Below are 16,430 nucleotides of genomic sequence, written 5' to 3'. Positions count from 1 at the left end.
AAGAACCTCAGTGGCCACCGTCCTCCCTTTCATCTGTTAGAATGAAACTAAGCACAGGGGAAGGAACCCTAGAATGATTTCGAGTCCCACTTGAAGGACGTTTGGCCTTGGGTGGTACACTTCTCCCCCCATGGCCCCCGCCAAACCCGCTTCAGCATCTTCCCTTTGGGACTGGATTTTACCTGCCTCGTATTTTGTAATTGTGAGAATTAAGTAAAATTATATGAAATGGCCAGATATGTAGTAATCTTAGAAAGCTTATTACTCTTCTTGATCTCATTACCTTAGTAATATGACTCCTGGAGCCTAGTCTTGTTCTGCTTCTAACTTTACACATGAGAGTTAGGCAAATGGCTTAACCTATTTGGCTTTTTCTCCCCCTCTGTAAATGATGACTTTGGACCAGGTGGCTTGTAAAGACTTATCCAGACTCAGGTTCCCAGTTTGGTTTTGTCTGGCTTCCATCTGTGCCCAGGGTGGACAGTCCACTGGGTACTGAGGCCTCACACCTTAGAGCCCCCAGCAGCCCTACTCATGCTGGGGAGGCAGCCTCCCCTCACCCTGCTCTGGCCACACAGAAGCCCCTGGTTTCCTCAGAGGCACCTCTGGCAAGCTCCTTTCACAAATCTTGAGAAACTTGGCCTTTGGACAATCCTAGCTCTTGACTGAGTTGGTTTTTGTTTTTGCTTTTTTTCCCCCTTAGAGTTTCTACAGTACCCTTTTTGAGCAGTTAGGGGTTAGAGGACTATGAATGAACTGGACTGTTTGCTACAAAATTAAATTTGAGAGCATTTTAATTAAGTTTGGTTATGAATACGTCATAGTTTTTATCCCTGGGACATACAAGAGTCTTAAGACATCTTATATCTGAAATACTGCATTCTTAGTAACAAGTCCACCAAGGAGCCCGAGGGGAGGACCTAATAAGGTGCTTTATGTCATTAAAAGGAACATGCCTCAGGAACCATTAGTAATGGCCAGGTGTTTGGGACATTCGACATCCGGTATGGTGAAACCTCAGAGAAGTGATTTAGTATAATGCTAACATGTTCTTCATCTATCCTTTGGTTAAATTCTAAGATGACCCCCAGACATAGGGCTTTGGATTACTATCAGAGCAGAAATTATTCCTGAATTTCTTCGTTCTATCGCCCTTGGGCCTGTGTCATTTGTCCAGCATGGAGTTCTGAAGGAGTGCCCCTTGGAAACGCAGCAGTTGTCAAATCTGAAGATACCTCATCTGGTTCTTGGCACAGTGGACAGTTATTTCTACTAAGAGATTCTAACCATTGAAAACCTCTTGCCAAAGGAATTTGTAGGGCATAAACCTGTGTTGAACAATTTAAACGGAAGTGGATACTGAGAAGTATTCTCATTCCCTCCTCCCTTGATCCCTGGAATGGGTTTAATTCAGCAAGCTCAGGACATCAACTTTTCCAGGTCAGGTTGCAAAGGCATGCAGTTGAGGAAGATGGCCCCAGCCAAACCAGGTCTGCAGGTCAGCAGGTGGAGGCAGACAGGCACGCAGCCTGCTGCAGAACCAGAGAACATTTGTACACATACATTTTAATTAATTTGGGGCCTGAGTACATCATGGTTCTGTTGTTGTTGTTTTGGGGGGTTTTTTTGAGATGGAGTCTTGCTCTGTCGCCCAGACTATAGTTCAGTGGCGCCATCTCAGCTCACTGCAACACCCGCCTCCTGGGTTCAAGTGATTCTCCTGCCTCAGCCTCCAGAGTAGCAGGGATTACAGGCATGCACCCCCACACCCAGGTAATTTTTTATATTTTTAGTAGAGACAGGGTTTCACCACGTTGGCCAGGCTAGTCTTGAACTCCTGACCTCAGGTGAGCTGCCCACCTCAGCCTCCCAGAGTGCTTGAATTACAGGTGTGAGCCACTGTGCCCAGCCACATCATGGTTTTTATCCATGGAATATACAGGAGTCTTCAGACATCTTGTATGTAAAATACAAGTTCACCCCATGTTAAGGCACACATGAGAAATGACATGAGAGTTGTAGTCATAGAAACCTTGTGGTTGGTGGAGCAAGGACACGGTCTTGGGGACTAGGGGTGGAGCTTGAGCTGTGGCTTGAAGGACAGTTGGGATTTTTTTTAGGAGATAAAGGGGAGAGAAAGCAAATCAAAGATGTTCCAAGCAGAGGTACCTGCCAGAGGCATGGAGGCCAGGAAGTCCGGAGTCCATTCAGGGAGGTCATCTCAAATGTAAGCACTTAGAATAAGGTCATGAGAGGGATGATGACAGCCAGCCCTCCCCTGTCTCCCCAGAACCTCCACTCCAGGGAAAGCCAGCCCTCACCACCCACAGGCTCTGCCGGCCTTGAACTCTGCTGTTTCTTGGGCTTCTCTCTCATCAGCACCACACACGTGTTGGTCCCAGGGGGTCCCTCCTACCATCCCCTGCACAGGCTTCAGCCCAGTCTGCCTGGCCCTTCATTCATTGGAGGTGTTAGCTCCTGGTCCCGAGGCTCCCCTCTTGCCTGACTTAGGCCAGGAGCCCAGGAGACTTAAGACTCCAAGCCTTGACACATGGTCTCGGGGGCATTCAGACCACCTTGATAAAAGAAAGGTGTCAAGAAGAATATACGCATGACTGTGAGAAGGGAAAGATGTGGAGAGGTGGGTGCAGCCCTCACGGTGCCCCCAGGCTGTCTCTGCCGTCCTGATTGGGCCAGGCCCTGCGCCGCGCCTGCCTGCTGTCTGGGGGCGTGGCTCTGTGTCTGAGTGACGGCCTCACTATCCCTCCCGGAAGTAGCGGCGCAGTCTGTGCTTTCTCCCTGGACTGCTCTCCGGGCTCTTGCTCCCTCGGCTGCCTGCTGTATTCTCACGGTGGCCCTGCCTGGTGGCTGCCCATCTCCCTTCTCTGCCCCACTCCTTCCCATCTTCCACGGCTGACTGCCACGGCCCTCTTCTCTGCATGTCCCTTCTCTGGCTTGCATTTTCTCTGCTTCTGCACATCTTGAAAGTTTTAGATTAGGTTCCTATTCACGGTGCCCTTGAATGCAAGATATGCAGAATCTCTCAGTAACTAATAGGGCTGCCTGTGTCCTGCCAGTGCTGCAGGGCTGGCATTGGAAGAGACACCTTCCTCCGTTCCGCACACTACTTTCTTATATGTTCTTTTTTTGCTAACTCAGAGTTATGGGTACTTACTCTCACTAAGAGATCTATTTGGGTGCTAGAAATCTGTTGAAATATTTCTTTACCATCTTGGCTTCTGGATAATTAAAACTGCTAGCAGACCCAAGTTGTGAGTAGAAGTTATATTGAAATGCCTATAATAACTGTCATCTGTTGTTTTTTTTTTAAATAAAAAAAAAAAAAAAAAAAAACTTCAGGCTAAAAGAGTCAAGTGTATATCATCTTGAGGACTTTTTTTTTTAAAGGGTCTGCAGAGCAGCTGGCATCCCATTCTAGGCAAAACAGTCGTTTTCTGAGATGGGCCCAGGTTTCTGTGCATCAGCACATGTGCTCTCAACAGAAGGCCTGAGCTTCATGCAGATGCCTGGTCCCGGTGCCACAGCATCCCCTCACCGGGAAGTGCCAGGCCAAGCTCCTCAGGACCCGTGGCAGCCTCCTTCACTCTGCCTGTGCATCTGCCTCTCACTCGCTCGCCCTTGCTCTCTGCCCCCCACCGCCAGCCTCCTAGCCACAAACTGTCCCCAAGGATGAGCCATCACAGAGACCCTGGGCATGCTGATGGGCCTAAAGGCCAAACAGGAAAGAGGAGGAATGGAGAGAGGAGAGAGAAGGGAGGAGAGGAGGAAGAAAATGGAGTGGCCCATGGGAGGGAAGTGGAAGACAGACCCATGGGGCTCTCAGCACCTCTTGGAAAAAATAAGTTTCTGCCATCCTGGCCTTTGTCCCTTGGTCCTCCCTGATGCCATCTTGTCTTACTGGCTTCTTGTCCTGGTCAGAGCTAGATCACACTGAGAGAAAAAGAGCAGAGAGCATCTGCAGCAGAACCCGGTAGCCAGGGGCAGGAGAGGTGTTTCTCAAGGCTGCCCCTCCCTGGGGGGTGTTGGTACACAGGCTGGTCTGACCCTTCCCCCCCTTACAAAGCCTCCATGAGGCCTCTTCCTCCCACTGGTGCATGTTCCTCCGTGACCTGGCATAGCTCAGTATTACGTGAGTGCTTCAGGCTATTTCACACTGCTGGCTCCCAGACTCTTCTCCATTCTTGGGGGTTTAGCAGCACAGTATAGTCTACATGTCTGTACCCTTAGGAGTGTGGTTTACCACTCCTTGCCCTTAGGGGTGTAGTCTACAGTCCATGTCCCTAGGGATATAGTCTACCAGTCCTTGCCCTTAGGGGTATAGCCTACCAGTCCATGCCCTTAGGGGTGTGGTTTACCAGTCCATGATCTTAGGGGTGCAGTCTACCAGTCCATGCCCTTAGGGATCTGTTCTACAGCCTGCACCCTTAGGGGTACAGTCTAACAGTCCATGCCCTTAGGGGTGTAGTCTCCCAGTATGTACCCTTAGGGGTACAGTCTAACAGTCCATGCCCTTAGGGGTGTATTCTACAGCCTGCACCCTTAGGGGTACAGTCTAACAGTCCATGCCCTTAGGGGTGTAGTCTCCCAGTACGTACCCTTAGGGGTAGCATCTACCAGTCCGTGCCCTTAGGGGAGAGTCTACAAGTTCATACCCTTGGAGGCAGAATCTGCAAGTCCAAGGCAGTCTCCACAGATCTCCAGCTGTTTGCGTGTAGGCTTCTCTCCTCACCAGACCCTGGGCTCCCTGAGGTCAGAAATTAGTCCCCATGCCTGGCACCTTGCAGACAGGCAGGCGGTGCTCATTCACTCTTGTCCTGCCCCTCTTCTCCCCATCCCAGCATGTCCTGCTGATACCGCACAGGGCATTAGTCTTGGGCAGCCCGTGGCCACCCACTTCCTCCCCACCCCCGTGTCTCACCTGGATGGCCACTGTGGCTCCTGACTGGTCTTCCTGCCTCTGCTTCTCAACCCTCCCCGCTTCTCAACCCTGCAGCCAGACTAAAAGTGTCACCACATCCCTGCAGCACCAGGGCCAGCTTCCCTGGCTCTTCTGAGGCCCTGGCACTGCTCCTCCCTACCCTGCCACAAGCCTGTCCCCCGCATACCTCCACTGCCTTCCCTCGTCCCCTCCCCACATATGAGTTTCTCCCACTTGCACACCCTCTTCCCCACCCTGTTTTCTCCTTACTTGCTGTATGAACCTAAGCCCACCACCCCGCCACAATGCCTTGGGCCTCCCTTTCCTCATCTGCGCAATGGGAGCTCAAGGTTGTCATAAGGACGAAAAACACACGTGATGAAGTATGTGACGCACAGCCAGCATCTCATGAAAAGGGAGGTCTTAGCATCAGATCTGTCACCACATGGGGGAGGCCACTGCTTTCCTGTGTACTGCCGCGGTGTCTTCTCAGGATTACACTTCCTCTGAGGGCAGGGGCTGGGCTGTGAACTCGCAGCTGTGGGGCAGCCTGGCCTCTGGTTCCCATGTAACAGATGCATTAGTCCCACACTCTGACTGAGAATCCATTTTCTTCCTCATTTTTCTTCTCTACTGACCTGAGGCTCTGGCTGCTGTGTCTGACTTGAGAGTTTCCCAGGTAGTTCCTGTCTGCAGCGCCCCTAAAACAGTTTGGCTCCTGCAGTGCGTTCCCCCTGTGCTTTTCCACCCTTCCTGAAAGACCCAGTGCTGCTCTGAAGTGTGAAGGCTGGATTAGATCCCACTCAGCGTGACCCGGTCTTGTGGAAGGAGGTACATGAAGACCAGAGCCCTTTTCAGGTCCCTGTGACCCTCAGGGGATAATGTAGAGCCACCTGTAGAGAAAGGCCCAGCTCTGGGGGAGACGGGGTTACCTCCTGAGCCCAGGAGCAAGCCTGCCTTGCCTTACTGTGGGCAGCAGGGAGTGTGCCCATCTCAAGAGCAGGAATGGTCACAGCCCTGCACAGCAGGAAGAGAGCCTAACAGTGCCTCACATTGGAGGCTTTCAAACACAACCACTCTGATGCAGCTGTTTCCACCCCCTGGTTCTAGACTTGGAGAATCTTTGTTGTTTACAGCCTAGCATTTTGGCTGGTCACTGCCCCCGGACCAGCTTCAGGCACATTAGTGTCACTGTAGCACCTGGCCGTGGCTGTACTTCTGACTCCATCTGTGACTGTCAAACTGTCAGGTACCAAAAGGACCCCCATTCCTTGTGAAGGTTGTACGCTGACACGCACCCCAAGGCCCAGTTCCACGTCCAGCACCTCTTGCCTTTACTTCCACGTCGGGCCGCTGTCTCCCTGTTGAGGGCCTTCCTTACTATTCTGTGATCGAATGGTTCTAGAGATGGAGAAGCCAGGAGAGAAAAGCTGAGCCATTTGTTCCAAGTTAAGCTAGAGCCAGCGTGGAATCCAGATCCCCATGATGAAAAATATAGTGTTTAACATTTTTGAACTGCCTAATTACCAAATAAATTTTGAGACCCCGTAAGGCTCAGTCAAAAGAAAAGTGAGTAGGCTGGACGTCGAGAGGCGTGTATTTGTCCTTCATGTTCTGACATGTTACAAAGTGTAGCTACAGGCTCTAAATAGAGTTCTAAGAATAAGTGTAAATTAGAGCCCCTGTCAGGCTGTTGAAATGCAAACTGAGTAAAAATAGTTGTCAGACTTCTAGAACTGAATTGGAATCGTTTTTCAATCTGTACTAAATCTTTCTATAAAGGTTGATGCTATTCAGATCAACACTTAGTGAATTACAGAGCATCCTAGAATGTATTGGAGGTTTTTGCAAGAGTGTAATTTGCCATGAGGCCATTGGCCAAAACGTAGTATTTTCAAGGGAGATAATTGTGATTCAGGTTGCAAAAGTATGTCACGTGAGAAGGAACGTAATAAGGAACTTTTACATTCACCCGTCTTCTCCCAAGCAACACATGTTTTCTTAGGATAAGCAAGTGGTTTTAAAAAGTAAATTCCACTAAGAAGTTTATTTGAAAAGGAAGAAGATATTTTTTGGACCCAACATAAGGCTAATGTGGCCCTTCTTTGATGAGAAGAATGCCATTTTATCATTCACACAGTGTGACCCACAGCACCGCCTCCTTACCAGGACCAGAGACAAGACAGCCTGTGGCAGATCTCAGTTCAGGTGCTGTGGCATTGGCCTCAGAACCTACCACTTGGCTTTGGAGCTCATCTTTTGAGATGTAAAGTATAGTTATTGTTCTAAATTAATACAAGGTCATCAAAGAAGAGGAGTTGCCCCTGGGCCTGAGGTGGACCTTACCAAAGGAAGGTAGACCCTGCTATCAACCAGTAGTTAATTGGGACCATAAGGAAAGAGAAGACACAGCCAGAAATCTCCCTAACAGTCTGCCAAATGGAGTCACAAGGAGTGTCACCCAGCACCTTTCCTGGTTCCCGAGGGTGTCCTGGGAGAGGTCATACCTCATCTCTATAAGAATCAAATCAGATGAGCTTTTCTCCCCGGGCAGTCATGTGGGTGTCGTCAGCGGTGAAAAGCTCAACTTCTTTCCAGAAGAGATAAATTAGGCCCCCACACTGTGGGGCTCACAGTCCCTGGTTGAAGGACGTGTGCTCTGAGCCCAGCACCAGCGCTGAGCTGTGGCTCCTGTTGGTTCTCCACTGGGGAAGGAAGCCCAGACCACACTAGAAAAGCAGCTTCCCCTGAATGTGTTTTCTCACAAATGAGGGATAAAAATTTAAGCCTGCAAACCAGCTGTCCAATAGCTTATCTGTTTTGCTAAGTAGCATCCAAAAATTCTGAAGTCATAAGCCTTGTTTGAGCCAAGTTTATGCAGTAATGACCAATTTCTGGCAACTTCTTTTCTTCCCAAACACTTCACCATGCCAGTGAATCCATTCATTTACATGATCACATTTCCCTGTAACTGGTGGAGCTGACAGTTCTCCAGGGCCTAGAGCTCAAGTCACTATGGAACAGCGATTCTGATCAAGGTCCCTCGGCCTGTGTCCCTAACCCTCAGCTGCTGATGAGCAGACGGCCTCCTCTGGCACGCAGTCTTCCTGATCAGAGGAATGAAGTGGAATGGCTGTTAAATATTGAGGACTCAGAGTTGTTTGTTTAAAGATCTACTTTCCTGCTGGGCACAGTGGCTCACGCCTGTAATCACAGCACTTTGGGAGGTGGATCACTTGAGCCCAGGAGTTCGAGTCCAGCCTGAGTGACACAGCAAGACCCCACCTCTACAAAATCAAAAGCATTAGTTGGACCTGGTGACATGTGCCTATAGTTCCCCCCATCTAAGAGGCTGAGGCAAGAGAATCAGTTGAGCCCAGGGGGCCGAGCCTACAGTGACGCATGACTGCACCACTGCTCTCCAACCTAGGTGACAGAGCGAGACCCTGTCTCAAAAAAAAAAAGGAAAAAAAAAAGATCTTTCCTGCTTTCTTGCCAAGGCAACACAGGGCCCATCCCCAGTCCTTTTTCCATGCCAGGACTATAAAAGAGAAGGTGTCACTGAAAACCGGTGCCTTTTCTAAGTATTTTACTTCTGAGAAAAAAAACTAATGCCTGGCCAGCTTCAAGCAGATTTGCCTTTTAATGAACTGACCACACGCTCATAGATGATGTCATAGCCTCCCACATCATTTGGACTCTGGGGCCTGGTGGCATTCAGGGGTATGTTTCCAAAGCAGCTGGTTGCTGATTCCACCTTTCCCCTGCCTGTCCTACAGCACTCTGGCCCATGTGCCTCTCTCTGCGTCCTGGCCTGTTTATCAAGTCTCGGCTCATTGGGCTTTGCATTCCTGGCATCACAAAGCACTCAGCTAAGGAACTCTGAGCAGAATTGGTGAGGCTTTACCCTGCAGAGCTGTGGGATTGCATGGCTAGGGCCTGTCTCATGTCCAGGATACACCTCAGTATCTCGGAAAACATGAACTGGCTGTGATATCAGCCATCCCCACGCCACCTCTTGCTAGCTGTGTTATTAGGCACGTGGTCTCCCCGCCCAGCCTCAGTATTTTCATCAGTAATAAGCCTCGTAAGGCACTATGTGTAGGTGAGTTGATATGATCCATGCCCAGCAAGAAGGATACAGTAGGAGTAGTAGTTCTCGTCCTCATGAGCCAGTCCCTGCTGTGTTCTGACTCACTGGGCTAACACTGGGGGGCAGGCACTCCCTCTCCTAACTGGCACCCCTGGATTTTCTGCAGAAGTTTGCAAGTCTCAGACAGGCAGCCATTCCTGTTCTAAAATCCTCAGCCCAAACAGTCTTATTCTGGCTATAAATGAAAGTTCCTACTGCACAGAGAGCAGCAGCTCGTCAGAAGCAAAGCCGGGCACGAGCCAGATCCTAAAATAAACTCCAGGCTGTGGTGAGGCGGTGTTTCTGTGGAATGGCCCGCCCTGCCTTTCTCCTTGCCCTGTGGGTAAGTGTGATCATAAAGTGCTGGAAGTATTCCTCTGGGGAATCGGTAGAGACCAGGTCTGTTGAAAATGGTGTGACATGAGCCCTGATGCAGCTCTTGGCATCCGCAGAGCCCAGGGGGCACAGCAAGGGCTTCATGGTGATCAGAAGGCTTTCCCTGTGTCTCCCTGCCCCATGAAGGTACCTTTCCAGTTTGGCTCTTGTCCCAGCATGACTGCATAGCTTGAATACCAGAGCATGAGCTCAGAGCTGCAGAGGGAGGGCCAGGGCAGGCCAGGCCAGGCCCCTTTGTCCAAGAGAGGCTGACTCTCCATCTTTTCTCCTTAGTATCTGCCCCCTCCTTGGGAGTTCATACCCCTGGTTGTTTCCCTGAGCCTCTCTCCCCCGTACCTAGACCTCAACCCATGCAGTGGGTGAAGTTTGTCTCTTACCTGTCCACACTCAAAACTGAGACACTGCAGTGGGTTGGGCAATATTCTAGGAGACTTAATTAATAATCCAGTGCCTAGAATATGCCTACTAAATGCCCCAGCTCTGTTATTTAGAGAGTTCCTGGATTGTTTATAGGGCAGGAAAGGAGAACTGATGCCGCCCAAGAGGTTGCCCACACCAGCACCGTGTGGAGGATTTGCATGTAGTGCTCAGCGTCTCACAGAAACTTTATGGAGAGGGGCTGTTGTTTTCATCCCCGTTTTAAAGATGAAGAGCCTGAGCTGAGGCTTAAGAACTTCAGTGGCTTGTACTAGGGTGCACAGGCAGAGATGCCGTGGGAGGCACCTGGAGAGCGTGCCCTCAGCAGCTACCCTGTGCCGTCTCCTGGAAGAGGCACCATGCTGTGGGAGTCTGCCTCTGACCTTGTTGAATTAAAACCTGCTAACAACACCATGTGATCAGTTGGGAGGACGCTTCTCCAGCTTGGTACGCTTTGTGATGACACAGAAGCCATTTGTGTATGTGTAAATCAGATGCTCAGTTATTGCAGGGCATGTGGAAGCACAAAGTGACTTTACATGGGGGCACTGATGAGGATATGTCAAGACTTCAGAAGGAGTTGGTGCTGAGCATGCGTCTTAAACTAGGCGGTAGCAAGGCAAGGTGAGAGGGCTCTGTTGAGCAAATCTCCCAGCAGCGTCTGGGCATTGGGAACAAACATCTGGCAGATCTGAGAATTTGGGCTCCTGCAAAAGATTGAGCCACTCCCTGAAACAGTCACGCAAGGGTTCCCTGAGGGCAGCCCCCCAGCAGCACGCCGTCCCAACCCTCGGCCAGGGCATCCTGCTCACTGTCCTCTGTGGACCTTCCCAGCCATCAAGGGAGCCTTGCTATGTCCAAGCATCCTCCAGAGATGCAATGGAGAACCCAGAAAGCCAAGTCCTTCACCCCAGTGCCATCCCAGGAAGGCCCAGAGTGAGCTCCCAAGCCTGCAGCATCATCCTGGGTAATTGGTGTGAACCGTTGAAGTGTTGCATAGAGCTTGCTGTGAGGGCTAAGGTGAGGGCGGCAAGCCAGGGTGTCGAGCAGGATGTCTGCCCCCCGAGCTTCTCCTAAAGAAGGATATGAAGGGAACTTCACTTGTGGCAGGTACCCGAGTGTTCAGTGCTGGTCACATGTATGGTACTTCCACTGATTCATTCAGCCGTGGTCGAGGGTTGGCCTTGACTTTGTAGGTTAGGTGGGGTAAGCAGTTGTGTAAGTGGTAGTGAGTGCTTAGGGAAGATGTCATGGATCTGGTGTGAGATCCAGCAGCCACTGGAGCTCATAGGAGAGGAGGGAGGAGCTTGAAACTCTGGTCAGTGCAGCCAGGAAGGGCCACGGCTGTACATACAGGTGGAAACGAGAGGGTTGCGTGTCCCTCGAGTTGTAGTAGCTCTTTGTACAGGTTAAAGGGTAGCTTTGCCCAGCTGCTTAAGGGCCAGGCGTGGTGACTTATGCCTGTAATCCCAGCGCTTTGAGAAGCTGAGGCAGGCAGATCACTTGAGCTCAGGAGTTTAAGACAAGCCTGGGCAACATAGCAAGACCCCGTTTCTACCAAAAAAAAAAAAAAATTAGCCAGGTGTGGTGGCATGCACCTGTGGTCCCGTGTACTCAGGAGCCTGAGGTGGAAGGATTGCTTAAGCCCAGGAAGTCGAGGCTGCAGTGAACTGTGATTACACTACCATACTCAAGCCTGGGTGACAGAGTGAGACCCTGTGTTAAAAGAGAGAACAAAAAGCTACTTAAGGATGAATGGCTTTGACCCCTTGTTAGTTTAAAACTCTATTTTTCTTCCTTTTTCCTCTTTTCCATGGGTTCTGAAAATCTCCTGCCACAGCAAACACAGAATGTTTGAGTGAGTGGCATGCACATTTGTGTTGGGCTTGACTTTCCTCATGTCCCAGTCCCTGTAGTGGGCCGGTGAGCCCAGCAAGGTCTTTGTTTTGTTTAATTTTGTGACTCATTCATTCACCCATATCTGCAAGGACTCTGGACGTGGCCGCCCGCACTGTGCTCTGCCGGCTCGCCTTGATGGTAGCAGCATGGTGGCAGGCCTTTGTAGGACACAATGACGTCACCTCATTAGGTTCTCTCCATGTGGTGGTGGCTAACCAGCAGGCCTAGAGCTCCTCTGTCCCTCCTTCAGCAGCCGAGCCCCAGCCTGGGGTGCTCACTGGACCTCAGAAGCCATGGGCATTTGCTGTCACTTCTCAGGACAGTGTCCAACTTTCCTCTCTGATGAGAATTTGGGGGAGCATAGCCTTGTGGCTACAAGGTGGTATCAAAGGTGTTGTAAGATCACATTTGTTTTTGTTGTATTTTGTTTATTTGAGACAGGGCCTTGCTTTGTCACCCAGGCTGGAGTACAGTGAGTCAAGCTCAAGCTCTCCTCCCATCTCAGCCTCCTGAGCAGCTGGAACTACAGGCACTTGCCACCCCCAGCTCATTTCTGTATTTTTTGTAGAGATGGTTTTGCCATGTTGCCAGGCTGGTCTCAAACTCCTGAGCTCAAGCCATCCACCCGCCTCGGCCTCCCAAAGTGCTGTGACTACAGGTGCGAGCCACCGTGCCCAGCCTACTTCATTTGCTTAAAAAAAAGAAAAAAGATTGGGTCGGAGAGAAAGAGACTCAGACATCGTTAGCATGTAGGTAATGCAGTTTTCAACCATGCCTAGGGTTCGTGCCCCTCCTTTCCAAAAGCATTCAAGGTAGATTTCAATGTTTAAAGGTTGTAGTGTTTGACTGTGAAGGAATAAAACCTGAAGATTCATCCAAAAGATTCAAAATGAGTAATTACAGTGACGTCGAATTTAGCCATGAAGCTCCTGAGCGGGCAATTCAGCGATGGGCCGCGCAGGCTTTATTTTCTGTCCCAGCGAAGCATATGGCCCCTCAAGCCATTCTATTCTCTGTGTCGTGCTGTTTAGACAGCGCTGTTCACTCTCCAGTCTCAGGGCCCTTCTCAAGGAAGGAGGTGCTGGGTGTGGGTACCACAGCGGCCCGAGGACCCGGGGTTGCTTGGTGTGATTGGTGGCTCCTGTTAGAGTTACTGCAAATGGCCTGTCACTGCTCAGCTACTGCCAATCTAACTACTTTTTCTCTTTTCTGTTTTCTTCCTGTATTCTCGTTTTTGTTTGTTCTCCACCTGGATTCTGTAGTATAAGTCTGTGTTTAGGTCCTACTCCCAGGATTTCGTGCCTCACCACCAAGCTTCCGTTCCGCCTTTCCTTCCACCTACCTCCTCTTCCTCTCCACATTTCCCACCTGTCCACCAGTCCCAGAGCTCTGACTTAGCCGTGCCAACCATAGCCGGTCCACCTCCCAGCACCGTGGACGGGCCTCTCTCGGCTTCTCAGGAGAGCAGCTTTCATGGGAATACTGTCTGCCTTTCTTCCGAAACCTCTTTCCCTGACTCGGTGAGAACTCGGCGCGCGCGCGCACACACACACACACCCCTGCACATGGGGCTACACGTTTTTTAAAAAGCGGTTTCACTGTTCCTGAAAGACACTGCCTCCCCTTCACTAGCAGTCAGGGGTGCCGCTGGCACATGCCTGCTGGCAGCATGGCTGGACTGACAGCTACTGAGGATCACAAGGTGCAATCGTAGCCTCTCTGTTTCCAGAACACAAGGAATCTTCTCTACAAAGTTTCATGAAACCAGGAATCTGATTTTCCACAAATGGATTAGTGGCCATTTAGAGAGGACGTTCTCAGATGCATAAGATACAAAATGCTCCTAGCTTTCCCTTTAATTGTCTGTTTTTAGGGAAAGGTACAAACCCCTTTGTGAGTGTGGAGGTGACAGATTCAGGGCAAGTGTCTGTTGGGTTGCACGTGGTGCCGATGACAGAAGCCTGGTTTCCAGCCAGTTAAAGTGCCCGTAGCGCTTCATCTAACTCGGAGAAATGCTGCCCTGCAGATTGGAGCGGACACACGAATGGGGCAAAGGAAGTACGGGCAGCGGGACCCCTGGATCTCCACTGCCACGGGGCTGTCTCTCCAGGATTGTTTGGCCCCAGACACCATTGGAGAAGCAGCAGTAGGAGACTCAGGTCCCTTCTAGCGCAAAGGCGAGAGCTGGCCAAAGCAGCTTTGCTGTCTGTGCCTGGGGAGAGCAGAGTACAGGCTGCGGCGTTCCCCTGGCCACCTGTGAGGGCCGGCTGGAGGGCCTGGCCCATGTGTCTTTCCTCTCATCCTGTCTCCCCCAGAGTGAAAACGCCAGTGAGGAAGCTGGTGAGGGTGAATATGTCAATCTGTATTCCTCTGGCCAGAGCAGCGAGGAGCTGGCTCCCCCTCGAGGAGTAAGTAACCTCGGGCAGCCTCCTGCATGTGGCCTGGCCTGGCGGGGCTTGGGCCCTGCCCTCCCGAGGCTGCTTCCCCCGCACCTGCTTCCATTGGGCTACGCCCCCTCCTGGTTGCCAGCAGACTGGGCTCCCACAGGCTGGTGGGAGCCAGCTCAGCCCTTGGGAGAGGACGTGGCTTCCAGGTGGAGGTCTGCCCTTTGATCCTGCTTCAGTGCGTGTGGCACTCATCAGAGCGTGGCCAGATGCGTCTTCTAGAAATCCTGGGAGCAGCATGGTGCGGGCCCCAGCTGTGATTCTGGTTGCTTTCTCTGGGGTTCCTTCCTCCCTCATCTTCTGGTATTGGCTTCATTTTCCATCCCTCATATAGAGGGAGGGACTCTTCTCCCCATGGGACCTTTCAGACCCTCATCTCCCTCCTCCCCAGCATGTCCCATCGCTCTAACGCTAACTGCTTCCAAGGAAGCGGGATGAGTCCGGCCCATAGTCCCTGCCATGGCTATGCACACCCCCTCCTGAGGGAGCCTCAAGGTACCCGATGTCAGCACACTCGTGACGCTACTTCCCTAGCTCCTAACCGTCGAGGTACAGCAGTTCTATTGAGCAATCCACTTTCCAAGTTTTGCTTCAGCCAAACATGAGCAAGTTCAAAAGCTTCAGAAATTGCTCTCCTCACGAGTTCAAGTGGGGCAAGTTCCTTGAAGGGAGGCCCATGAGGGCTGGGAGATTCCCAGTGACCCACCAAGGCCAGGCTCTGCCCGTGAAGAGCTTGGTCACACCCGCTAAGGTGATTTTCTCAGCAGGGTCCCTACAGGGGTTCAGAGGCCCACACAGAGCAAGCCCTGTTTCAGGCATTAGTAAATTGTAGAACATTGAGGAGTGTTCACTCCAGTGGGATTTGCCCCTTGTCCATGGGGGCTGTCCCCTTTGCTGACCTGTGCCTCTGGCACCACCCAGCTCAGCTTCCCCATGGGAGTCCATTTCCAAGGAGAGGCTGGCTTTGCACAGCTCTCTCCCTCCACCCGTGATGCTGCCAGGGCTCACTGGCTCCTCACCTCGATCTTTCTGTATTTGTGCTACCCCAATTCACCATCAGGCCTCGACAGCAGACCAGGGATGCTGGAGGGCCATGTTGTCACTGAGCAGGGCCAGCCCAGGGACTCAGGAGGAAGCGAGTCTGCTGGGGGAAGAGGAGACTGGCATCCCTGGGCCTGAGCAGCTGGCCTTGGGGTACTGAACCCGGTCGACCACTGCAGCCATGAGGACTTATTTAACTTTCAATTGGCAGTTTGGTTCATGACAGCACGGCCTAGTGGTTAAGGGCACAGGCTTTGCAGGTAGATAGCCCTGGGGTCCAATCCAAGCTCTGCTGTTGACGAGCTGTGTGGTCTTGGGCAGGGTCCTTGGCTTCTGGCCTCTGTGTCTGTGCATGGAGCGGGAATGATGGTGTTAGCTCACCGACGAAGTCAAACAAGGAGAAGCAGACAGAGCCTTGAGCCCAGTGCCTGGCTGTGCTTGTGTGGAGTGGCTATGGTGACAGTCCTCTTTGAGGAGGTGGTTAAGGTGACTTTGCCTAGGTTGGCAGCTAACAGATGTTCCAAATAGTGGCACCTTTCACTCTCTACAAAGGCCAGATGCTAGTCTCAAGGGCTTGTTTCCTGTGGTTAATGGCATTCATCGTTAATGCGTTCACATCTCAGGTTGCTCCATAGGAACTTGCACTCCACAGCCACTTGCAGGCAGGAATGCTGGGAAGACAGAGCAGCTCCGCAGCGGGCCCCTGTCCAGAACTCAACACCCACTCCTCTTTCCAGGAACCACCAGCTGGGAAAGATGGACATCCCAGAGATCCCACGGCGGTCGGCAGCGTCCCTGGGAAGGATAGCAGAGACGGCTGTGAGAGGTAGGAAGTGGGCCCAGAGGAGCTTGGTCCCCTGAGAGCAGCACGTCCACTCAGTGAGGCCTGCCTGAGTGGCCCCTCCCAGCTGGCGCCTTAGGCCTGAGGGTGTGTTTCAAGTTGAAACTCTTTCTTCCTTCTCTTGTTCCCTTTTTTTGTTCTTTAGAGACAGAGTATTGATCAATCACCCAGGCTGGAGTGCAGTGGCACAGTCACAGCTCACTATAACCTTGAAATTCCTGGGCTCAAGCGATCCTCCCATCTCAGCCTCCCAGGTAGCTGGGACTACAGGCATGCACTACCATGCCCAGCTGATTAATTTTTTTTTTTTTTTTTTTTTTT

The 16,430-nt window shown here is 51.4% G+C and overlaps 1 protein-coding gene across 18 annotated transcripts in view; it reads left to right on the top strand.

Moving 5' to 3' along the window:
- The window catches only part of RAPGEF1 (Rap guanine nucleotide exchange factor 1), a 154,138-nt gene that overhangs the window by 116,643 nt on the left and 21,065 nt on the right, over nt 1–16,430 (top strand). For 9 of the 18 annotated variants that reach the window (XM_032257656.1, XM_032257649.1, XM_032257654.1 and 6 more), the window contains 3 exons: nt 13,046–13,303; nt 14,099–14,191; nt 16,006–16,094. In XM_032257656.1, the coding sequence (XP_032113547.1) occupies nt 13,046–13,303; nt 14,099–14,191; nt 16,006–16,094 (440 nt within the window). The remainder of the gene's footprint in view (nt 1–13,045; nt 13,304–14,098; nt 14,192–16,005; nt 16,095–16,430) is intronic. The other 9 variants (XM_032257663.1, XM_032257660.1, XM_032257658.1 and 6 more) reach the window with 3 other exon arrangements.

The sequence above is a fragment of the Sapajus apella genome, unplaced genomic scaffold (assembly GCF_009761245.1).
Source record: "Sapajus apella isolate SASKATOON/1434 unplaced genomic scaffold, GSC_monkey_1.0 scaffold97, whole genome shotgun sequence".
In the NCBI taxonomy this organism is placed as follows: Eukaryota; Metazoa; Chordata; class Mammalia; order Primates; family Cebidae; genus Sapajus; species Sapajus apella.
This window is presented reverse-complemented; position numbering and strand designations above follow the sequence as displayed.